General features: G+C 37.3%; 2 protein-coding genes and 1 long non-coding RNA gene across 4 annotated transcripts; all 3 read left to right on the top strand.

The window, feature by feature from the left end:
- The first annotated feature begins 1,589 nt into the window (after positions 1-1,589).
- On the top strand, positions 1,590-19,092 carry LOC121416144 (protein misato homolog 1-like). The gene is made up of 13 exons (XM_041609620.1): positions 1,590-1,761; positions 11,009-11,101; positions 11,680-11,792; positions 12,197-12,272; positions 13,005-13,228; positions 13,804-13,921; positions 14,722-14,856; positions 15,215-15,367; positions 16,185-16,316; positions 16,724-16,902; positions 17,376-17,471; positions 18,140-18,255; positions 18,586-19,092. The coding sequence occupies exons 1-13, from the start codon at positions 1,678-1,680 to the stop codon at positions 18,825-18,827; spliced, it is 1,761 nt and encodes a 586-aa protein (XP_041465554.1). The 5' UTR covers positions 1,590-1,677; the 3' UTR covers positions 18,828-19,092.
- LOC121416145 lies at positions 2,017-4,790 on the top strand. 2 transcript variants are annotated; one of them, XM_041609622.1, is made up of 3 exons: positions 2,017-2,481; positions 2,892-2,968; positions 3,248-4,790. In XM_041609622.1, exon 3 carries the CDS (start codon positions 3,630-3,632, stop codon positions 4,704-4,706), a length of 1,077 nt encoding a protein of 358 aa, XP_041465556.1. In that variant the 5' UTR covers positions 2,017-2,481; positions 2,892-2,968; positions 3,248-3,629; the 3' UTR covers positions 4,707-4,790. The 2 variants fall into 2 exon arrangements, with proteins under 2 accessions (XP_041465556.1, XP_041465555.1); XM_041609621.1 differs by having other exon boundaries at positions 2,892-4,790.
- Positions 9,192-10,643, top strand: LOC121416146. The gene is made up of 3 exons (XR_005970104.1): positions 9,192-9,784; positions 10,195-10,271; positions 10,551-10,643. It is a non-coding gene; the product is annotated as an uncharacterized LOC121416146 (long non-coding RNA).
- Positions 19,093-24,598: the final 5,506 nt, after the last annotated feature.

Raw genomic sequence — 24,598 nt, 5'->3', positions numbered from 1 at the left:
TTCCATGTCTTTTTTTTGTGTGGGGGGGGGGTGAAAATATTTTGATTGATCATTTTATTACATTGAAATAAAGTGCATTGAATTGATTGAAATTGAGTTGAGCTGAATTGAAGGTGCTCGGCGCACATAATAACGTCATGAAATTCTAATAATTTTTTTTTAATCATGGTTCATACGTTTTTGTTCCTAAAACGCATTCTCCAGTACATTTGAAAACCCAATTTCAAAATTGTGGAAGACTTTCAAGTTTCAAGTGGCAATGGCATTATCCTTTCCTTTTCTCATTTTGTTCTTTGGTTACAGGGGCACCTAACTTTGCCACCATCTAAGTATAGGGCATGAAGGCCTTATAATAAAATGATGAAAATGATTTCGAAATCTATAAGAGATCGTAACCACTGAGGGGGCATTCATATTAAGAGGATGATGGGTGAAATGGTTGATTATGAAAATTTTAGGCCAGACAAAAAAGTCAAAGATTGAAGGTAGAAATAATCAGAATTCAGAGACCGAGAATACTTCAAAAAAGGAATTGTTTTGAACTAAATATTGTAGGCCTACTTAAACTGGGAAAAATCATACCAATTAAAAACGGAAATATGCCATGATTCTGAGATGTGGGGGTGCTGGGTTCTGCATGTGTTATCCTCCATGTCATACGCAGTGACACCTGGAAATCAGTATGACTTGTAAAACATGAAAAAAGGGCATGAATGATCTACATGCTAGTGAAAACCCCTTTTAAATGATAGTGAAAACCTTTTTTTCAAATTCAAATCAGCAAATCCTGTTAAATATTCAATCGTTCCCGTCTACATAACTGAACAAAAAAAAACGAATGAATTTAAAGGGGAAGTTCACCCTGAAGAAAACTTTGTTGTAAAAATAGCAGAAAAAATAGTAAAAAATATTGGTGAAGGTTTGAGGAAAATCCGTTAAAGAGTAAGAAAGTTATTAGAGTTCAAAATTTTGGATTTGTGACGTCATAAACGAGCAGCTGTCCCATGTGTTATGTAATATAAAATGTATGAATTTCAAATTTGGTATGGTTCCTGATGACTTAATTTTGTTTTCTTTTCATGATCGGGTGTGAAACGATTTGTCTATTGATATACAAAAGTTACAGTAAAAACCATTGTCAATTTTCTGAGAAAATGACATTTATTTGATTTTTTACCATTCGCTATGTAGGGATGCTGCTCGCATATGACGTCACAAATCAAATAATTGAAATTCTAATAACTTTTTAATTATTTGATGAATTTTTCTCAAACCTTCGGCAATATTTTTTATTATTTTTTCTGCTATTTTTACAATAAACTTTTTGTCAGGGTGAACTTCCCCTTTAAAAAGGGGCGTTTCATCCGTATGAAATTGCTCATAGTTATCAAATTTCAAGGGAATTGGGAGAAAGCTAGGGGCATCACATGATTTTCTAAAGCAATGAAAAGGTTCTCATCTTATTGATTAAATTGTCACATTTTTGTAGACAATAACAAAGATAAGAGGGGCTCTTTATTTCAACTAACTCCAAAGTCGTGATGCTCGAAGTAGAACCAGAACCAGAATTGCCGGTACTATTTTCTATTTGGAGCTACCATATCAGGAGATCACAGAAAGAGCCCCTGTTCCAATTTTTTCCAACAAGGTTTCATGGTAAAAATAGCAAAATAAATCATGGATGGAAGGACTAGAGAGATAATTACTCTTCAATGCGGTCACTATGCTAATTTTGTCGGAACACATTTATGGAATATACAGGTAAGAAATAAACTCCGGAAAAGTGCAGTCTCGTATATATGCCAGTCCCATGTAATAATGATGTACCGGTACTGGCGAGGGAGGCCGGAGCCAGAGGCGCGGCGGGCGTGGAGCGGTGGAGCTCAGGCGCGGTGCGCACCCTGGAGGCCTGGACCCAGGCTGAGTGCGGAAGAAAAGGAAGAGAGAGAGAGGGTGATTAAAAGGAGGGGAAAATGAAAGAAAGGCATGAAAGGGGAGAGTAGAATACTGTTGTAAATTGGATTTTCCTTGTGTAATATTTCTCTAAAAAAAATCTAGTTAAAATGATACTATGTTTTATTATTTCAATTCAGTACATGTAGCATTTGAATATAAAGTGTATAATGAACTTATATTGCACATTATATCTGCCAACTTTATCTTTAGTACTCTTTCTTCCTCTCTGTACTTCTATCAGCTTTGACTTACTCTCTCCCTCTCTGCTCATTGGCTAATTCTTTCCCGCCTTTTTTGCTCATTGGCTAATTCTTTCCCGCCTTTTTTGGAGTAGCAGTAATGCCAATTCATGTACCCCCTTTAGGGATGCTTTTGTACTATGATGTGCACCATTGCACTTTTATTATTAGCTAGGGAGAGAGTCCAGTGACTCATGACACTGGCAGTAGCCAGGGCATTCCCACTGCTTGTTGTTGAGGAGGAGACTTGTCCCTACAGAAGGAAGTTTAATTTTGAAGTAGAGAAGTAAGTTGATTTATATATTCTTATTTTAGTAAATTGAATGTTTATTTCATTGATATGTTATACTTACTGTGATATATATAAATGCATGTTATATTATTTACCCAATTTTTGAATATTTAAATTGACAGAAAGCTCACCTGATGGTGATATGTTATGTGCTGAGTTTTGATTATTATATTCTAAATATATATGTATATATTGCATTACCAATTGCCACATGTATAATATTCATTTTGATGTGATGATTTTAGTTTATTTGTGTAATTCTTGCACAGCTTTGAATAAAAGATATGAGTAAAAAAGTCAGTGTCAATAGACCAATTAGAAAATCTAATGTTACCATAGCTATGTATTGCTTATAACTTGGATGTGTATATTTGTAAGTGACATTTTCAATTTCTATGTTGTAGGACTTCTGCAAGGACTTCCCTTGATGTACAATTTTACTTTAGATGTTGAAGCAAAATGCAGAATTAGTGTCTGACCGGTGAGTGTATGGTCTAGGGAGAGTGGTTCAATTTATATCATGTTGTGATTTTCTGAATACGAACATATTGTTGACATATTTTATATCTAATGAAGAAAAAGATATACTTTTTGATTTACTTTCGCTTTAATGGTCACTGGAGAAAATGTAGTTTATTGTCTTGATTGATAATGTAAATCAGTATTTGTTATGTTTAGAACTGTACTATTCATACCGCTATTATGTAATGTGTGGTAATTATATTAATCATGTGCTTGTTTATATTTTGTTATTATGCAGAGGCTGTTTTCCTTTGGTGAATAAAAGAGTTCAATGAAACCGCAGCCCTCGTGAGTCGTGTCAGTGTTGTGGTCGTCGGCGCGAACCCTTTCAATGGTGTCAGAAGTGGGATCATCAGCAACAAGGGACCATCTGGTGCGGGCTCTGCAGATATCGGACTTAGAAGAAATCTTGAGAACTTACATTGTACGTGGTCTTATCCTGGTGTCATCGTGCACAACGTAAAATTGAAATGACTTTAGACTGGTTCTAAACAGCCTCGGTCAGACTGTATGTAATGGACAACATATGCTTTTTTTACTGATTTTTGCAGTGATTGTATTGTGGTTTCGCTATTCTGTATGCAAAATTCTTTTTATGTTCCAAATTGAAATCTAGGATCATGGAAACCAGTTCGAGTTCATCATCAGCTACAACTGAGAGTATGGATGTTTTGTCCCAATTCTTCCGCCGTTCAATTGGATTACAGAGTATATTACAGAGCAACTTACCAAAATTCCGAGGGATGCCACATCATGCGGATGATATGTCCTTGTCAGAATGGCTTGAAGAATTTAATGGAGTAACTGCTAACCAAAATATGGAAATGAGTAGCAAAGCTCGACTGTTGCTAGATCACCTTTCAGGACCAGCACGAGAGGAAATAATGTGTCTCAGTGAATCAAAGAGACAGGATTTTGATGAAATAGTAAGTCGTCTGAAATTGTGCTTTGGCTATCAGGAAACCACACAGACCCTCAGTAGTCAGTTTCATAATCGCATACAGAGAGATGGAGAATCACTTTGTGACTTCAGCCGTGCCCTGATTCGCACCTACAACAAGATGGAAAAAGCTGCCACTACACAAGCTCAAGGAGAAGCTTTAAGTCAGTTGAAAAACAAGACCTTAAGTGATCAATTTGTCAATGGTGCCCGGGAGGCTTGGGTGAGGAGAGAGTTGAGGCGAATACAGATGATGCATGAAATCGATGGATTTGCCAAGATTCGTGAGGAAGCCCTCAAACTCTTTCAGGAGACTGCCACCACTCAGAGGCCCAGAGTTCGAGAAGCAGATATTGAAGTTGGAAGGGCAGTCATGAAAGATTCCATGCTTGTGCAACAGGTAGTAGAACAACAGAAAGCTATAATGACGGAGTTGGAGCAACTTAGGGGAGAAGTCGCCAAGCTGAAAGGAGGAAAACCTCAGAGAAAGAGGACTGATGGACGATGCTTCAGCTGTGGCCATAAAGGACATCTACGACGTGACTGCCCCAACATACCCACCGGTTCACCTGCACATGAATATAATTACTCTGCTGGCAACTGGCATCAGGAGAATCAAAGCTTCCCCACTTGGAGCACGGAATCAGGTACCATGCAGAATCATGGCAGTTTCAACAGGCCAACAGTCTTCCAGTCCTCATCACAAGGAGCTGCCAGTATTCCTCACCAACATATCGCATCCCAGGAGGAAAACTAGACCCCTCTGTTGTTGAGGGCCAAACGGCAGAGGACAATAGAAAGCAATATCATACAGAAGAGCCCATAGAAGGAACTGTAACCAATCCACAAACTGATATGTCATTTGGTGGTAATTCAGAGGATGTAAATGAATCCAGTGGGGCACAAGGCAGACAAACTTCAGTGGCAGAGGTTGTGCCAGCAATGGATGAGATAGTCAACACAGCTGATTTGATTTCCGAAAGCCCAGCTGTCATAGCAGAAGTTGCTGGTGTACCCATTGGCTGCATCCTCGACACTGGGGCAGAGGCGTCCATTATACCATCAGACGTGTTTCATCGACAGTTGGAAGCAGCGGTAGGAGAAGTGAGCCCATTTAATAAACCTTTGAAAATTGTTGGTGTGGGGCCAACCAAAGTACCAGTGGAAGGCTTCATCCGAACCCATGTCTCTGTAAACGATCAAAAAGCTACAATAGGATTTCTAATCGTACAACGAGAGTCATGTGGGGAAAGACAAAGAGACTTCCCTATTCTGCTGGGATGCAATGCCCTTCGAGCACTATTTCCTTTGGAGAGAGCGAAAGGGGAATTTCAGATGGTGAAGGATTGCTTCGACATTGAGACTGCAGGTAGTGCACATGTACGAGAGGTTGTTACTGGGGCAACAAGAGTAGTTTTGCCTGCCAGGACGATACAACACATAGAGTGCGCAATGAGGCCTTTCCAAGGTGGGGAAGATGCTGAGTCAAGTGTCTGGCTTATCCAGGGTAACAGCCAGTTTGGAGATTCCCAGGTTGAAGTCATTGAAGGCTGTTGTGCTGAAAATGGGGACATGTATGTTCTACTGATGAATTCTGGAGACAGAGATTTCATAGTACCACCCCATTCAACTATTGCTTCTGCCAAACAAGTGGAAGAACATTGTGAAATTTGTCTACAAGCTAAAGATGACCAGTTAGAGGTTAATATCTGTGATGTATTGATTGCCAAGACAGAGCCGGGAGTTGATGACGACGGACATGAGCCAGAGCAAGCAATGGATACCAAGCCTCCCCGTCGGACAGCATCAGCATCACAGGAGAGATTCTCTTTCACTGATGGTACGGAAATACTGCTTCCTCAGGGCATCAGCCTAGATGGGATGGCTTATGAAGATGCATCTAGGATTGCTAAACTCCTACATGATCATGAAGCAGCATTCTCTAAAGATGAATTCGACCTGGGATGTTGTGATATAGTACCACATGAAATCAGAGTGACCTCTGACAAGCCAGTGCGTCTGCCCTATCGAAGGATAGCTCCTCACGTGACTTCAGAGGTTCGTGATCTATTACAAGACATGCTGGAACGTAAGATTATAAAGAGGTCAACTAGCCCCTATGCCAGTCCGATCGTTCTTGTGAGGAAGAAATCAGGGGCATTACGCTTATGTATTGATTATAGACAATTGAACAAATTAACAGTCAAAGACTCCTTTCCACTACCCAGAATAGACGAATCATTAGAAGTAATGAATGGAGCCAAATACTTCTCTTCCCTTGACTTGTCTCATGGATATTTCCAGATCACTATGCACACAGAATCGGTGCCCCTGACTGCTTTCCGTGTACCCTGGGGACTCTATGAATTTGAAAGAATGCCTCAGGGTCTATGCAACAGCCCAAGCACATTTCAGAGAGTAATGGAGGCAATTTTTGGTGACATGAACTTTTCAAAAGTCATACTCTACCTTGATGATGTTTTGGTCTTTTCCAGAACGTTTGAGGAGCACCTCGAAACACTCAGAGAAGTCTTTGACCGCCTAACAACACATGGCCTGAAGTTGAAAGGAGGAAAGTGCCAGCTCTTCAAGAAAGAAGTAGCCCACCTAGGGCACATTGTCACTGAGAAGGGTGTCATGGTAGACCCAAGCAAGGTATCAAGGATCAAGTCATGGCCTGTACCTCAAAACGGATCAGAATTATGCTCCTTCCTCGGTCTTGCTTCATATTACAGAAGGTTTGTCCCTGACTTCACCAGAATAACAGCACCACTCCATGCACTAACTGGACAGAAGTGTAAGAAAAGGAGAAGGAAGACAGGGGACATCACTCCAGACACAAGCTTTGTGTGGACCAAAGAGGCCGAAGAGTCATTTCATGAGCTTAAGGAGAGACTGTCTTCAACACCAGTTCTTGCCTATCCCAAGTTTGGAGAAGAATTCATACTCGAGGTTGATGCATCTCTAAAGGGACTTGGTGCCTGCTTGTCGCAGAAAGATGACAATGGACATTTACACCCTATCTCGTTTGCAAGCCGTAGCCTACGTGGAGCCGAGAAGAATTATCCAGATTTCTCAAGCTTCAAGATAGAACTTCTTGCCCTTAAATGGGCAGTAGTCGAGAAGTTCAAAGGGTATTTGTTGGGTGCTAAGTGTATTGTATACACGGATAACAACCCTCTAGCCCACCTTCAAACTGCACAGTTGGGGGCCACTGAACAGAGGTGGGTAGCACAGTTGGCAGCCTTTCAGCTGGATATCCGATACCGTCCTGGAAAACTTAACAGATGTGCCGATGCACTCAGCAGGTGCCCTGGAAATGATGAAGGCGAGGTGAAGGAGATGATCGGAGCACTGACGGTGACCACTGTCCTCCCGGCAGAAGTTGTGGTTTCAGGAGACCAGTTGGTAGATGAGGAGCCGCCGAGAGTTCCTGGCGTGTACCCGTCATACTCAGTAGAAGAACTTGAAACTCTTCAACAGAGTGACAATGCACTCTCTGTGTGCAGACGTTATCTCAGGTGTGAATGGAAGTCCGAGGATGAAATCAAACAAGAGAATGCAGAAATAAAGTCCTGGTTGAAGGAGCGAGCTAGCATTATAGAATACAAGGGAGTCCTGTATAGGCAACCACCAGAATCAAAACATCCTCAAAGAAGACAGCTTCTTGTACCAAAGAGTCTCCAAGAAAAGATGATAGAAATGGCCCACGACCAATGGGGCCACCAAGGCATCAATAGAACTTTAGCAATCCTGCGGGAAAGATGCTTTTGGCCCGGTATGTGCAATGATGTGAGAGGACACATCAGGAAGTGTTTTGCCTGTGTTGCATCCAAGACTCCAACGCCAGCTATACGGACCCCAAGACGGCATCTGTTGGCATTCAGACCCCTCGAGTTGATCGCGATAGACTTCCTCAAGCTTGACAAAGGCCAAGGTGGATATGAGGATGTCTTAGTAATCACAGACGCCTTCACCAAATTTGCTCAAGCCATTCCTTGCAAGAACCAAACTGCCGCAGTAGTAGCACATGCTTTGATTGATGGTTGGATCGTTCACTACGGTGCTCCACTTCGAATTCACTCAGATCAGGGGCGAAATTTCGAAAGTTTGTTGGTACGAGAGTTGTGCAAGCTATATGGCATTGAAAAGACACATACCACTCCTTACTATCCCCAAGGAAACGGGCAGACAGAGAGATTTAACCGAACCTTGTGTGGTATGATTCGCTCCCTTGATCCTGACCGTCGAAAGAAGTGGCCTGGGCTTATTGGCCAGTTGGTATTCTTGTACAATTGTACTCCACATGGTACAACTGGATTGTCACCGTACCGACTTCTGTATGGACGAGAGCCCAACACCCCACTGGACCAACTCATAGGGAATGGAAATGCAGATTGGGATGAAGACTTTGTGTCAGAACACTCTAAGTCACTCCAACAGGCCCACATGTTAGCGCAGCAGAATATGGAAATGATACAGAATAGTGAGAAGATGAGGCATGATGCCCTCCCTATGAGTTCACCTCTCAACATCGGCGCAAGGGTACTACTGAAGAAATGCGCATTTGAAGGACGTCATAAACTTGAAGACAAGGTCTTAAGGGATCCCTTCATTGTGACAGCAGTGAATGAGATGGGTGACGTGTATAAAATCCGACCCATGTTTGGAGGACCAACAAAGGTGGTCAACAGGAGATTGTTGATTCCTGACCCGCGGGAGGAAATGGCAATTCCTACTCCACAGGATAAGCCAGAGGACAGAGTGAAGTCACAACCATTGCCCACTTCAGAGAATACTACCCCCTACTTCACCTTCTTGTGGGAACCCTCAGAGCCTGATAGGCTTACATCTGGTGAAGAGAGACCTGTCACCCTTAATCAAAATGGCTCTTGCGGAGAGAATGAGCCCACTGGTAGAAATGTTCCTAGTGAAGAAACCAATGTGGCGGAAGATGCCATACCGCAGAATGAACCCCTTGAAGACGACAGATCTCGACATGATAACATGAATCATGAGGTCGAGCGTCGGAGGTCCCGTCGGGTGAACAAGGGACAACACAGAAATCGACTACATCTCCCAGTGTCGGTATTACCAAAGTGAAGTGAAAAGATTATTTCTTTTAGAGAGACTTTTCATCTTATATGCATTTGATATAGAGTGTGATTAATATTCTATAATGTTTGACATATTTTTTTCTGCATGTTAAGCTTACTGTAGTAAGCTTAACTTTGATACTTCATTTTGAATTTCATGCAATTACCGCAGATAGCAACTATTATTGCATGGAATGTGGGGAAGATATTGTATTTTTTGTGTTTTATCTTTGTTTCAAACATTATGACATTAATCGTGGGGAAGATGTTGTAAATTGGATTTTCCTTGTGTAATATTTCTCTAAAAAAAATCTAGTTAAAATGATACTATGTTTTATTATTTCAATTCAGTACATGTAGCATTTGAATATACAGTGTATAATGAACTTATATTGCACATTATATCTGCCAACTTTATCTTTAGTACTCTTTCTTCCTCTCTGTACTTCTATCAGCTTTGACTTACTCTCTCCCTCTCTGCTCATTGGCTAATTCTTTCCCGCCTTTTTTGCTCATTGGCTAATTCTTTCCCGCCTTTTTTGGAGTAGCAGTAATGCCAATTCATGTACCCCCTTTAGGGATGCTTTTGTACTATGATGTGCACCATTGCACTTTTATTATTAGCTAGGGAGAGAGTCCAGTGACTCATGACACTGGCAGTAGCCAGGGCATTCCCACTGCTTGTTGTTGAGGAGGAGACTTGTCCCTACAGAAGGAAGTTTAATTTTGAAGTAGAGAAGTAAGTTGATTTATATATTCTTATTTTAGTAAATTGAATGTTTATTTCCTTGATATGTTATACTTACTGTGATATATATAAATGCATGTTATATTATTTACCCAATTTTTGAATATTTAAATTGACAGAAAGCTCACCTGATGGTGATATGTTATGTGCTGAGTTTTGATTATTATATTCTAAATATATATGTATATATTGCATTACCAATTGCCACATGTATAATATTCATTTTGATGTGATGATTTTAGTTTATTTGTGTAATTCTTGCACAGCTTTGAATAAAAGATATGAGTAAAAAAGTCAGTGTCAATAGACCAATTAGAAAATCTAATGTTACCATAGCTATGTATTGCTTATAACTTGGATGTGTATATTTGTAAGTGACATTTTCAATTTCTATGTTGTAGGACTTCTGCAAGGACTTCCCTTGATGTACAATTTTACTTTAGATGTTGAAGCAAAATGCAGAATTAGTGTCTGACCGGTGAGTGTATGGTCTAGGGAGAGTGGTTCAATTTATATCATGTTGTGATTTTCTGAATACGAACATATTGTTGACATATTTTATATCTAATGAAGAAAAAGATATACTTTTTGATTTACTTTCGCTTTAATGGTCACTGGAGAAAATGTAGTTTATTGTCTTGATTGATAATGTAAATCAGTATTTGTTATGTTTAGAACTGTACTATTCATACCGCTATTATGTAATGTGTGGTAATTATATTAATCATGTGCTTGTTTATATTTTGTTATTATGCAGAGGCTGTTTTCCTTTGGTGAATAAAAGAGTTCAATGAAACCGCAGCCCTCGTGAGTCGTGTCAGTGTTGTGGTCGTCGGCGCGAACCCTTTCAATACAAAGGGGAAAACGAGGCTGAGGCCAAAGATGGCAAGGGAAATTACGTGTAAAAGATGAAAGAAATGGTAAAAATCAAGTAAAGACTCGGACGAGAGTCAAGACAGTTGAGAAGAAAAGAAACCATTACAAGGAATAGGCAGAGGCCAGGCCCAGGCTGACAGGGGAAGAAAAAAAGCAGAAAGGGAGAGAAACGAGAGAAGAAAAAGAAGATCTAAGAGTAAGACTCTAAGTGGAAATGATGGTAAAACATCAAAAGAATGGAAAGGGACAGCACAGTGCTGCAGTCGGTGCAGAGAAGAGATGAAGGGAGGAAAAAAATATATAAAATTGTTTTTACCGGTATTTTATTTTTTGTTTCAGGAATCAACATTCTCTTACGAAAAGTGCCCTGCACAGATTATACCAAAAGAAATAAACAACGATGTTCTATTCAGAGAGGGGCGAACATTGCAGGTCTGTATTATATTATGTTAATCTATTCTAAGAGAGTCAAAAGGGGCCTAAGCTTTCGATCCTAGCAGAATCTTCTTCGGAGGCAAAATTACAAACATTGATCCTAGCAGAATCTTCTTCGGAGGCAAAATTACAAACATATGTTTGTAATTTTGCCTCCGAAGAAGATTCTGCTAGGATCGAAAGCTTAGGCCCCTTTTGACTCTCTTAATTTATTTACTCCATTGGCTCTTTTTTAGATAAGCAGTTTTCAGCAGCTTCTTTTTGGCGTTAATCTATTCTAATGAATATAGAAATCGCCAGATTAATATTTCTTGGTATAACTATAAGAGTATATGTGAGATTGGTAGATCTACATGTACATGAGAACATTTCTCAAAGCAACAATGTAGAATAATAGACTCCATGTCTATTAGTAGAATCATTAAGAGTATTGTGTATCATTGACAAGATTGCAAGAAAATGATTGTTATGAAGGAATGGCTCTTTACCAGCCTATACTGACTGTCTTGGTTGTGTATTCTTCATGACACAGTACAAAGAATATACATGCTCTGTTCTTACTTCCTCACAAACAGGGTGAAGAGACATATACTCCAAGACTGGTATGTCTTGATCTGAAGGGCAGTCTGAACACACTGCGGGCTGAAGGAATCTTGTATGACTTAAAAACTGAAGAGGATGTGCATTGGTATGTAAAACTAAAACTTAAATGATAATTTATGACCTCAAAGTAATTAATGCAGTACAAAAGAATTAATAATTAGTTTGATACCTAAGAAGTACATTTTATTTATTTTTTTAAATTGGTATACACACATATAAATATACATGTAAATATTGGCCAACAGCACAGCTGAAAGGGCCAATTTACAATCTCATTACAGTACAGTCTATTTTTAGGATTTAATGTAAGAATATGATGGATGAAAAAGCTATGAACTATTTCTTGTAGCCTGTGTCATGATGATGATCTTATTATTTTTTATATTTTGTTTAAATTGTTTAATGAATATTGATAATGACATGGTAATATGACATGATTAGAATTCATGCTTTCTTTCTCCTTTCTATCATTGATGTATATACATGTAGGGGTGGTGATATCACTCTCCATAAGAGTAGTCCAGCACACAAAAATCAGTTTCTGGCTGATCTTGAGGCTCAAGATGTAAGTATGTTTGGTTCTTATTGTCAAAGGGTTCTTGTGTAATAACTTCATAAAGCTGTTCATAAGTTATGCAACTGGTGACCTGTTCTTGGATACCAGTTTAACGTCTGCTTTATGTTTTCATATTTGTTGATTAAAGTTCTAAATGTAAACTATCACTATTATTACATGCAAGAAACAGTCACCAGTTTCTTGTGTGTAGCTTATGAATCAGCATTATGAAAATATTGTATTTATTTGCTCACTTTCCTGATTTTGTTCATGTATGCCCACAGTCACATATAACCCCCCCCCCCTTCTCTCTTATAATTTTGCAAGAGTGTTATTTTAAAGACATGTCGCACTACAAGTATTATTAGTAGTACTATTTTAATAGATGGCTTCAAGCCATGAATGAGAGAAAAGACAATTTCTGAAATATAGATACGCAGGAAAGTAAGACTATTCCATGACTGTTGATCATAGTGAAAAAATTGTTCTCTTGACAATAAGATATTGGTATAAATTTCATATTAACATAAATCTAAGCATAAAAACTAGGTGAAAATTCTGCAAGCTGTGTAGTTGTCCTTCTGAAGTGTAGCATCATACTTTACTCTCTGAAATCCAGATGTTAGAAAAAATGTTAAAAATTAGTGTTTAGAAGGCGATCACCCCATCTCAGTTTGGAATAAGTGCAGATAGTGAAGAAGTAGTACTCTAGGGTGAATAAATTTATTTCAATCCTGTCAGGAGTATTACCTCCAGGGAGAGCCAAGAGTTGGAGATGATGAAGATAACCTTTCAACCCCTGACATGGATACCTCAGAGGTCAATGCAGGTGACCCGAAGGCTGATGACCCTCCATCGTTGAAGCACTATTATCTTGATGACGATGTTCATGTGTGGTCTGATTATCTACGTAGTCATCTTCATCCCAAAAGCGTATCCATCATTAAAGAGTATTCACATGACAGGTACAATCAATGATGCCCATGATTCATAACTTTTAAGTGTTAATTAAAAGTGTTATCTCCTGTTGGCATCAGTTCATTCCTTAATCAACTCTTTGACATACGAAAGATGCAAATTTGCACCACTCATACACATGAATCACAAGAAGATTAGTTTTCACTTTTCAGTCATGATTTGAATATGTTATGATTGTTTTATGTATGTTGATTCATTTGTTGTATTTCATTATACAATGTAAATTTCACCCAATTCAGCCTTGGGTTGCCATGTAATTTCTAATCAATACCTTTTCAAATTAAAATTCAAAGTGCAATTTTCGGAGATATTTCTTCACTGATAGCAGAAGTGATTAATTTCATACATGCACCATTTATTTTCAAGCAGATTTTCAAACTACATATTTCTTAATGACAATGTGGAATATTTATTTTGATGTAGTCGATAGTTATAAATGGAAATTGATGTTGGAAACCAAACATTACAAATCACATAATGGTTCCTCTTCATACAGAATACTCGTCCATAAACACAGGTAGATTTTACACTACATCTTTTTCCCCTCTCTTCTGTTAAGCAGCAGTGTTGGTGGATTTGACTTGTTCACACAAGGACAGAATGTCTTCAGTAGAAAGGATGTTTCAGATGAAATCGAGGACAAGATCCACTTTTTTGTAGAAGAGTGTGATCACCTTCAGGTAAGATTTTTAGGTAACAAGACATTAGCTCCTGCAACAATAGCTCCTCCTCAAATTTCTCTGAAGATAATATTAATAGGAAATTTAAGATAGTTTGAGAGTTTCTGGTTCAGAATGAAGTAACAATTAAGGTTAAGTTTTAAGATATTACTGAAGTTTGGGTTTCTGTTTGGCCAGTATGAGAAAATGTCGCAGGAGATATTGTCATGGGACGGATTATTCAACATTTCTCTCCGTTAACATTTCCAAAATTACTTACTTTGACAAGATTCAGGCTCATAGAAAGCCCATTGTCCAGAGCTTTCTTTTCATGGAAACTGAAAATTTCAGATTTTGTTGAACACCCTTTTAAAAAAAATATTAAGCCTTTTTATATCAAATTTGAATCCTTTCTCAGAGTGCTCAGAATGGTGAACTTAGAATAAAGAATAAAGCAATACTTCTCTTCGTGCTGCGATAGTGCTATCCTTTTTTTTGTAGTTAACTGTAGATGAAAGAATTATGCCTTAAAATTTTGTTTAAATTATTCTGTATCCTTTGCTTCTTTAATGAAAAAACGGTGGAGGATAGGCGATGTTGTTCCATTCATTGAGTGTTATACACTAAATGTGCAATTACAAGCTTTCCTTCGGGTCTATGAAAGGACAAGCTAACTTGGTCTGTAGATTAGAGAAGATTAAGGAGAAGCGATTAAAACAGATGAATTAATTTAGCTTCAAAAATAGGTTTTGTTTTCTATTTTTTCTGCATTTGAAGCTATTGGAAAAAAAAATCAATAGTGATATTTTCTCTTTGTTTAGGGATTCCAAGTCTACCTAGATTTTTGTGATGGATTTTCTGGTCTTGGTTGTGGCATGTTACAAGGGTTAGGTGATGAGTACCATGGGAAAGGGATCTTTGCTGCTGGAGTTGCCCCTGCTGTCTTTGATGATGAGGTGAGTTACAATAGTAATATTTTTTTTTCTTGTAAGACCAGGTCCATTTAAGTATCTGGCCCATGTGATAAGAAATAAAGAAGCCACTTTTCAGGCTCCAATCCTGAAATCTAATATGTAATAAAATACGTAATGCAGTACCTGGCATAACTTTTTTTTTCATTTGTGTTCCATTTAATTGGATATCAAGTCAGTGATGATGATTATTATTGAACAGTAACTTGGTGATGAAACCATTAGTAATTATTTACTGTTGTTAATAATGTTGTAAGAAGAGTAATTGCAGTGTGTAAAAAGATTTTGAAATCACAATTTGACTGATCTAATTCTCTTTCTTTCTTTTTGACCCACTTCACAGAATCCATTATTAGATTCCTATAGGATCCTGAATTCTGTCTTGTCATTTAGCAGACTGGTTACTCACAGTTCATTCTTTGTACCTCTATCACTTGCATCTACTCTATGGAGGAAAGTAGGGCCACCACTTTCTTTTCCTCATCTTAACTACAAGGTATGCTCTTTTGTAAATTAGATTTCAGTACTATGATTGGTAAAAAAAAGAATTGGGAATCATTTTCCTGTAGCAGCTATTCATTCTGCAACACCTGAATCCATCCAATAAAATCCATTTCTGCTAACTTTTTTCCTTTTTCGGGTGTCCCAATGAAACAAGTGACACTTCATGCTGATAAATTCTTTGAAACATTTGGTTTTCTTATAATTCCAGCTTTTTCACAATAATTTTGAGTTTATATACTAGTAATCTAAATCAAACAATGAAAGTGGGAATGGAATGTCTTCATATTCTTGTCTGGATTTTGTAGTCTCTTATTTCTTTGATGGTGGTCTCACTTGGCAGAGCAATGGATCAACTGCACAGAGAGATTTCTGTCTGTTCAGTACAGAAAAACAAGTTTATCATGCCATAAATTTGAGATTTCCAAGCACCCTCTGCAGTGACATTTTGTTCATGAGATATGACCTTCATTGTGAGAGATATTGGTGATTTTTAAATGGGAAAATGAAGAGGTGCAACATGCTAATCCAGCTTTCGATTTCTTTGATTATGGTTCAGATATCAATGTTGATATATACAAAGATCATAGAAAAAGCATATAATTGGTTGGAACATGAAATTCTATGATCTTTTACTACTAATATGAATATTGTGGTATTATTTACCTGTATATGTGTTGATAGTATATATCCCTTGGCACTCAATCATTGCAAAGTTTCACAAAGATGAATAGGTGATGCCATAATTTATAATCATTTTTACAATCCAAGTTTCTTCTTTCATTTCACCCTCTGTTTCTCTCTCTTGATAGCCATCAATGTCCTATCATACATCAGCTATCCTTGCTAGTGTTTTGGACACAGCAACTCTGCCTCTAAGAACAGTAGATAGTTCGGTAACTCTCTCCATGATGACTGATGCATTAGGGGCCAGAGGACGAAAGGTAACACTAAAAATCATTTTTACATGCTTTTAAATGACCTCATTGAATGTATTCATCGAACTTGTTCAGACTTATTTAACAAAGTATTTTGTAATAATTTCTTTTTTTGTATTTGATAATTCCTTATTTCTAAAGAACTCAAAGTCATTGTATTTCAATTTTGTGTGTAACATTGATTCTATAAATTTATTATTTTCTTCAGTCCATCTTATTTATTTTATCTGAGATTCCTTATTTCATCACAGAGTGTAGTTTTCTAGGCATATTAACTGACCTTATTGTAGATACTAAAAGCAAGTATGTATAATGTTGATAATCACAACCCTTATTTTATACTGTAATTGAAATAACAGTTTGCAAAAAAACAAATTCATTGATCAATCAACTTCACATTTCACAATTTTCAGATTGGAAGTCTTCTCACCAACTTCCCCCTTTCCTTCCATTCTTCATCAATGCTCGCCGATACACTGGGTGGATCAATGTTGCCATGCCAACCAATAATGCCTCACTTTGGGCAAGAGATCATTCCCCCGTTCGCCCAGTCTGTGGTCCTCCGGGGGACACCACTGGATAGGGTCAAGAGGTACTTCAAAGTTTTTTAGAGCTATGTAACGAAGACCTAGGGCAGTTTTGATGCATGTCTTTACAAATGATCATTTCTTGTGCTTCATTGGATACCCCAAATTTACTCTGTTTTAACATAAACTTTCTATAATTCTAAACAAATCTTGATAAACAATAATCTTTAGGGTCATGGTCTAGTGGTTACGACTCTCATCTTTCAATCAGGAGGACGTGTGTTCAATCCCAGCCATGTCATGTTTTCCTACAGCAAGATATTTAACCACATTGTGCTGTACTCATCCCAGGTATGGTGAATGAATACCAAGCAGAAATAATTCCTTGAATGCTCTGAGCACTTGAAGGCAGCTCAAGTTGAAGCTAGGGAAATGATAGTGATAATAACAATGCCCCTCCGAATAGATTATTTCTAGATAGATGGCGCTAAATGAAAATGCCCATTATTATTATTAATTTTCTTATTTTCTTATCAAGGCCACCACAGCCAGACTTGAACTTGTATCACCAGTGTTACGATGAGGAAGAAATGCTCAGGAATTACTTATTATCAAACTATCCAAGAACACTAAGGTTAGTAAAATGAACAGGGGTGTGAGTATGGCCCATTTTCTGAACTCAGGGTTTAAATTAAACCCTGGTTTCAAGTTGTGGTTTAACTGTGGATAGCCGATTGGGGCACAAATTCCTAAGAGTACACATCCATTTTATTAACTCATTTGACATTCAAATTGTTCAATTTTCTTGGAATGATAACTGATTTTTTTTTTCATTATGAAAGCAACAGGACAAAAAATAGTAAACATAAGAGACATACAGTATAAACAGAATTTATGAATTTTTGGCTCCCCATAACTGTAGCACAGAGTTAGACCGTAGTCTAAGTTAAACCTGACTTCAGAATATGGGCCTGAATCCAAATTCAACCATTGTGCATTTGTTCAATTGTGTTTCCATTTGCTATAATCTTGTATTTGTTGTGTTTGTATGCAGATAAGTTTATGTGATATTTTGTTTACAAGTCCCCTTTGCACATCTGAATTCAAGTGGATTTAGCAACATGCAATCCCATATTGTTATCATTAGTCATTAACACCAAATACTCAGCAAAATATGAAATAGTTTATCGCCTAATCACTTTCAGATTTGAATTGGCCTTAGTATGTAGTGATAAAGTGCTCTTAAACTCTGAAATATTTACATAGAAGTGACTTAGGCTATCTTTTTTATATTCCTGCTAGTTCTGGTCGATGTGTCCAACAGCCATGTAAAACCATAGCACCATTTCCACACCTTTTTAATGCTGAGGTGAATAGAGATGGATTTCTTTGTGATGAAGAGAGAAAGAAGGAACAAGGTATGATATTTTTTCCTTATATTCTTATCGCAAGTCCTTGTTTTATCTTTTCTCCATGTTCCTTTCTGCCTATATTCCTATCTACAGTAGTCTTTGTTTTCTATGGGGAGAAAGAAAAAAAAGTGAATGATACAAATGAATTCATGAATGAAGGATAAAATGAACGAATGAAAAGAATGAATGAATGACTAAATGAATGAATACTGAGTGTGTGAGTGAATGAGTGCGTGAATGAGTAAGTGGGAAGTTTGGAAGGAAGGAATAAATTGAATGAATGAAAAACAAAAGCAATGAAGAGAAGGCTAAACATCTGATTTTATTGTTTTCTAGGTGTTGAGAGTATCCCATTGATGACTAGTCTACAATCTAGTCCTGCTGTCAAAAATCTTCTCAGTTGCCTACTCACTGAAGCACGTAAACTGGACATTCATAAATTCCATGGGTATCTGGAGGAAGGTTTAGAGGAGGATGAGTATAAGGAACATCTGAATGACTTGGAGCAACTTATACCATGCTACTTGACTGAATTAGAAAAGGAAGTCGATGATGACGATGATGATGAAGATGACTGAGCTGATACTGACAAGTATGTCGCAACATGGACAAATCTTGCCAAACTCCTTTACAATTATTGATAATAGGGAGGCTTGTGACAATGTTTGTCATGTTTTTAACCGAAGTTGGTATAAAGGGATCTGTGATCATAGAGGTGCTGTTGTCAGTCAATGAGTGCCCTGATTACGTGCCATAAAGTTAGGGTTTGATTTCCACTACAGTACCCTTTGGCAAGATGAAAGGGAATTTAGGCTTTATGTTGACATAATAATAATGCCATTCCAGGGCTCGAATTAAGAATTTTAAGGGGCAAGGCCATTTTTTAAAAGGGCACTTAAGGGAAAGGGCAGGCAGTTTTCACTTTATGGGACATCCAAGGCCACCAAAAAAAGGGCATTAATAATAAATGCACTTTTCAATGGGGCACATGCTCTGGATTACTGCAGGGCACCAAAGCCACAGCAAAAAAGGGCAGTTATTTTGGCCTTAAGTCTACAAATATTTGAAAGGGCATCAAGGCCATTTCTGAGGGCATCTAAGGCCATGGCCTTGGATGGCCTTGGATTAATTCTAGTCCTGCCATTCCAAGGCACCGCGCATCTTTCATGCTCTCTCTCTTCCTCATCAAGAATGTGAAAACTGATTACCTTGTCAGATCTGGGATGTCATGCATGTGTATATGTCCATTGTTTTTCACATAGGTCATGTCATCAAAAGCGGACTTTCCTTGGCCTTATGTGCCCAGTGTAACCTTTAAGGTTTTTAGTCAAAATTTGACAATATTGACATGATCAGTGGACTGGGATACAGTTTTTGTCTACATCTACATTTGCCCCTCTCCACCTAGGTGATAAATTGGTGTCTGTAAAGATTTGAAAGTTGATGTAACTTCTTGATGTTTCCAAGGCGAAGAAGAATAGTGTAGTATATAGGTTTCATGGAACACCATGTATCTTTCTTTGGCAAATGTTGGTCCTGAAAAAGACAACATAAGGAAAAATGATCATAAATCATAGATCATAAATATCTAAACTACGTCAACTTTAGTGTAGTAGGTTTCGTGGAACAGCATGTATTCATTCTCCTGAAGACGACAAGAATACACTTGTCAAAACGTCAAGTTTGGGTTGTCTTTTTCAGGACCAACATTTGCCAAAGAAAGATACATGGTGTTCCATGAAACCTACTACACTAAAGTTGACGTAGTTTACATATTTCAATATGTCCAATAATTTGGAGAATGTACAAACATATGTTAACAGGCATGTCAGAATCTGTTTAATTTGGATAATTATTTGTTGAGAGCTTGATAGACTCTCAAGCTCTATTATTCATATATGTCAGCAGATATAGAAAAGATGAAGGGTATTAGTAATAAAGATCTGTCTCTGAAAGAGTTATAACAGACAGAATGTAAATGACTTTGATCAAACCATGCCATGATCCTATTCCTTGAAGAAAGGGATATGATTATAAAGAGTATTTGACATTGTTCTGTTATAACTGAAATACGAAACGGTGCAGTTCTCATTATTTACCTTCCATCAGAGGAAATCGTGTGCAATTTCCACTCCATTTCCATTTCCATCTCAAGAATTTCATTCATACTGTGCTGCACTCCATTCGGATGGGATGAATGGAAAACTGGAGAAATTTATTCCTTGAAATGAAGAGTTCATTACAGCTACTCTTAAAAGGTGAGGTTATTCATGCTGCATTGTTGTATCAAAGTTATCAAAATTGGTTGCTGTATCTAAAAATTATGACAATTTGTATTATGAGAAGCTCATGAATTGGTGGACTTAGGAAATGGATGCATGGTAATGCAAAATGACTGTTTGTAAAGTTACTTTTAACATTTTGAGCAGCTGAAAATGAAGTGCCAACTGAAATGCCCCAAATTCCCTTTTCCCCATTGATTTATGAAAAGTATTATGGTATTCCCCATAATTTCAGTTAAGTAAGGGCATAAAAGTACACCTATGATAAGAATCTTTATTGAGATAGATCACAGTTTGACTCAATGAAACTTAAAGCTGATGGACTTTAAAGGGCTGCTCCGGGCTGAAGATATTTATATCTCAATAAATAGAGTAAACTTCACAGAGCAAAATGCTGAAAATTTCATCAAAATCAGATAACAAATAATGAAGTTAATGAATTTCAAAGATTTACATTATTCTTGTGAAAAATTTCTAGGCATGTCTTCATCAATATTCATTTGGTGGGCTGATGATGACATATCCCCACTTGTTCTTTTGTATTGTATTATATGAAATTAGGTTTATTTAAAATTTTCCTACCAAGGACTAAAACAGTTGGATTGACAACTGACTAAGTGCATTAGTTATTACTTACTGCAACTTATTTCATAAAAATGGTGACACATCACATGCACATATGATTTCATGTAATAACATAAGAAAGAGGAAAGTGGGGATGTGACGTCATCAGCCCACCTAATGAATATCCATAATGACATGCCTAGAACTGTTTCACCGGAATAATAAAAATGTTTAAAATTCAATAACTTCATTGGTTGTCCAATTTTGATGAAATTTTCAGCATTTTTCTGTGTGAATTTTACTCTCTATATTGCTATAAATATTTCAAGCCGGGAGCATCCCTTTAAAATTGTTAGAAATCATATCTGGCTTGTCATATTACAGTCACATTTAGGAGCAATTGTATGAAACCCTCACCCCTGGAAGAGCATACTCAACTCACATCATCTCATCATAATAGGACTATGATGAGAGAGACAAAAAGAAAAAAAAAGATTTATGAAGGATGAACTATGATAATCAAAGTAGATGCTAAATGGCTGTCGCATGACGTCGCCGATTCCACAAAGTGGCACAAGCGACTGTTGATGCACGAAATCACTTTTCAAGATAAACGCGAATAAAGATTTTTACATATTCAACTACCCGTTGCTATATGATTGTGAGGTTGTTGCTATACGATTGTGAAGTTTAACAGAATGAAGAATGCACAAACCAAGAGCCAGGTATCTACTGCTGCATTCCATGATAAAAATTTATCAAATCTTGACGTAGCAGTGATTAAAACACAAGTGTTGTTTTGTGTGTGGAAATGGAGCGCACCTGTGTGCCACTTAGTGAATTTTTTACAAAGGATTTTGAGGCTAGTGTCGCTTTTTCACTTTGATTTTCAAATTAATTAGAAAAAATTGAGTTTTAAATTTTGGTGAAATGATTGAACATAGCTAGAGAATACTAAAACTGAAAAGAAACATAAAATTGTCTTTTCACATGATTTTGGAACTTTGTGCCACTTCGTGGATTCAGCGATGATAGAGGCCCATGTTTCATAAAACAATCCTGCAATAACATGGTATAAGCTTCTGAAATCATTGAATGTGATTGGCCGAAAGCAAATTTATGTTTAGTGTTATGTTACCAGGTCTAGGTTCTTGCTGTATGATGGTTGTCTCTTAATACTCAATTTCAAATGTGATCACTCCAATTGTTTTTAGTAATGAAATTCAGATATCAGACTGAAAATTACTTGATTTGTGATATGAGAGGCTGGAGTTTCAGTCCTTTGATTATGATTCAAGGCGTTGAGAAAGTATTAGAGTTTTGGTAGGCCCTCTGAAATGTTATGGAATAGTGATTTTTTTATCGAGTCAGTAAGAAGATGAAAGCAATAAAATACTGTTGAAAATTTCCTTCTTAAGTTGAATAGTGAACAGACAAAATGACTAGTATCTTGTATATGCTTTGACAAAGATGATCAAGAAATATTCATCTTGGCCATTGAATTTGCACACGTAAATGTGAATTCCATTTGATATGTAAGAGACTTAACAAAAAAAAATTTGCAGCAGATTCTTACTGCAGCAACTCTAAGTACTGTGGGTAAAATGCAGCAATAGACATTCTACTTACAAATCCAACAAATATAAGATCATCATCAGATGATCAGCATACAATTATGATTCTATTGATATATCCAGTACTATTCTCACAAGTTCTGCCAATTCTAAATCCAGTCTAAATAAGGATTTCAGTCCACAGTTTTCTGAACGGGCTATTTTCATCTGTTTTCTTGATGAATGTATTGTATGAGATGAATCTTCTAGGAGTGTAATAATGAGAGCAAATTTTTTTAAATTTCTGGGTCATTCCATGCCAATTCACCCAATGAATGTGCAATTTTGCACTGACCTTCTCAGAATTCGTTGTAATTTGGTATACATAAAATTCACCATGGCCCAAGCACAAAACAAAAAATTAGTCCAATCGGTTCGTCGGTTCTCGTATCGGTTCGTCGGTTCATGGTATCTTTGGAAGAGTTTTTAAAGGCGAAGAAATAAAATGTCATCATTGATTTTAACATATTTTGTCAATATCATACCAATAATTATCATACACGAAAATCAAGTTAAAAAATTATTTGTCCGGGGGTCAAACTCAAGGTCAAAGTTAAGGTCAAAGGTCATGACCTTATAAATTGCTCCAATACATTATTCGATGCATGTTTTGGATTCCTCTCTGAATTTCCTATCAAATGGTACCAGTTTCATGAAAATTGGTCAACACGTAATGACGCAGTGGCCATTGAAAGTTGAAGGTCACGCCCGTTTTTGTCAAAACAAGGAGACAAGGGCGGGCCGTAGCGAGAGAACCGACGGACCGATTGGACTAATTTTTTTGTTTTGTGCTTGGGCCATGGTGAATTTTATGTATACCAAATTACAATGAATTCTGAGACGGTCGGGTGCAACCACTGGGTGAATCTAGATGGAATGACCCTTCTAGACCTTTTGTTGGTCTTGCTCAGCCGCATGGACACACCTCCAGGCTTCTCTATGTTGCACTTTGTACCATGTGACAAAAAGCAGTAAATGAATCCAGTTATTATTGTTATCATTATCATTATTATTAACCATGCAATGCCATTGAGCTTTAACATGTCAAACTAGATCAAAAAATTGAATTAATGGTAAATTTTCTATAAAACATATTCAAGTTACTAGAGGAAATGACAAAATTTGATGGAAGTTGATGCATTTCAGCAGCAATCATGGGATTCTGTAAGTCACATATTAAGGGACTTTGTTTTTCAAGTGTGCTTTTTATACTTTTTGTCTATTTATTAATATGATTGATGAGGTGATGAAAATAAATTTGACATTGAGTCAAATTATGACATAAGTCATAGTATCACAATTATCATTAGAGTTACATGATTTTTGATGGCGGACCCTTATAATATTCTTATATGTACAGTAGATACTGCCATAGATCCTCTCTGGTTAATTCAAATTGACATTATTTAAGTACTGTATCTTGTCATAAAAGATACATTGTGGCGACAAGAGAAAATCAGATGTCACACAGCATGACAATGCAGGAAAAGATGGTATGGCATCATTTGCTGTATTTTGTGTTACATCTGATTACTCGCTCTTTTATTAATTCTTGCCACAATGATCAACCTTTCCCTTTCCAACACAAATGCATGTACTTTCAATGATCTCCATTGATGTGTTTATGTTTTTAGTGTGTTTTGAAACTGAAATATGCAAATGATGAAAAATCAAAGAGAGGAATAAGATATTTATGGAAGGGGGGGATAGTAGATATGGAGAGAGAGAGGTGTAGAAAGATAGGGAAAGAGGTAGAAATATAGAGAAAGAGAGGGGAGAGAGAGGGAGATAGGCAGGGGCAGGGTGAAGGAGTGAGGAGAGAAGGGGAAGGAGGGGGAGGAGAGAGAAAACTTTCAGTATTGTCTATTGTAGCTTAAAATCTTTCAAGAA

This window comes from Lytechinus variegatus, chromosome 5, assembly GCF_018143015.1.
Source record: "Lytechinus variegatus isolate NC3 chromosome 5, Lvar_3.0, whole genome shotgun sequence".
NCBI classification, from domain to species: domain Eukaryota; kingdom Metazoa; phylum Echinodermata; class Echinoidea; order Temnopleuroida; family Toxopneustidae; genus Lytechinus; species Lytechinus variegatus.
The sequence above is the reverse complement of the archived record's forward strand: the minus strand, read 5'-3'. Positions and strand labels throughout refer to the sequence as shown.

Excerpts from the sequence above, each read along its gene's own strand:
- LOC121416144 (XM_041609620.1), top strand. The coding sequence starts at position 1,678 with ATGGATGGAAGGACTAGAGAGATAATTACTCTTCAATGCGGTCACTAT. Across the intron at positions 14,857-15,214 it reads CTGCTGTCTTTGATGATGAG|AATCCATTATTAGATTCCTA; the intron begins GTGAGTTACAAT and ends CCCACTTCACAG. Across the intron at positions 16,317-16,723 it reads TAGGGGCCAGAGGACGAAAG|ATTGGAAGTCTTCTCACCAA; the intron begins GTAACACTAAAA and ends CACAATTTTCAG.
- LOC121416145 (XM_041609622.1), top strand. The coding sequence starts at position 3,630 with ATGGAAACCAGTTCGAGTTCATCATCAGCTACAACTGAGAGTATGGAT.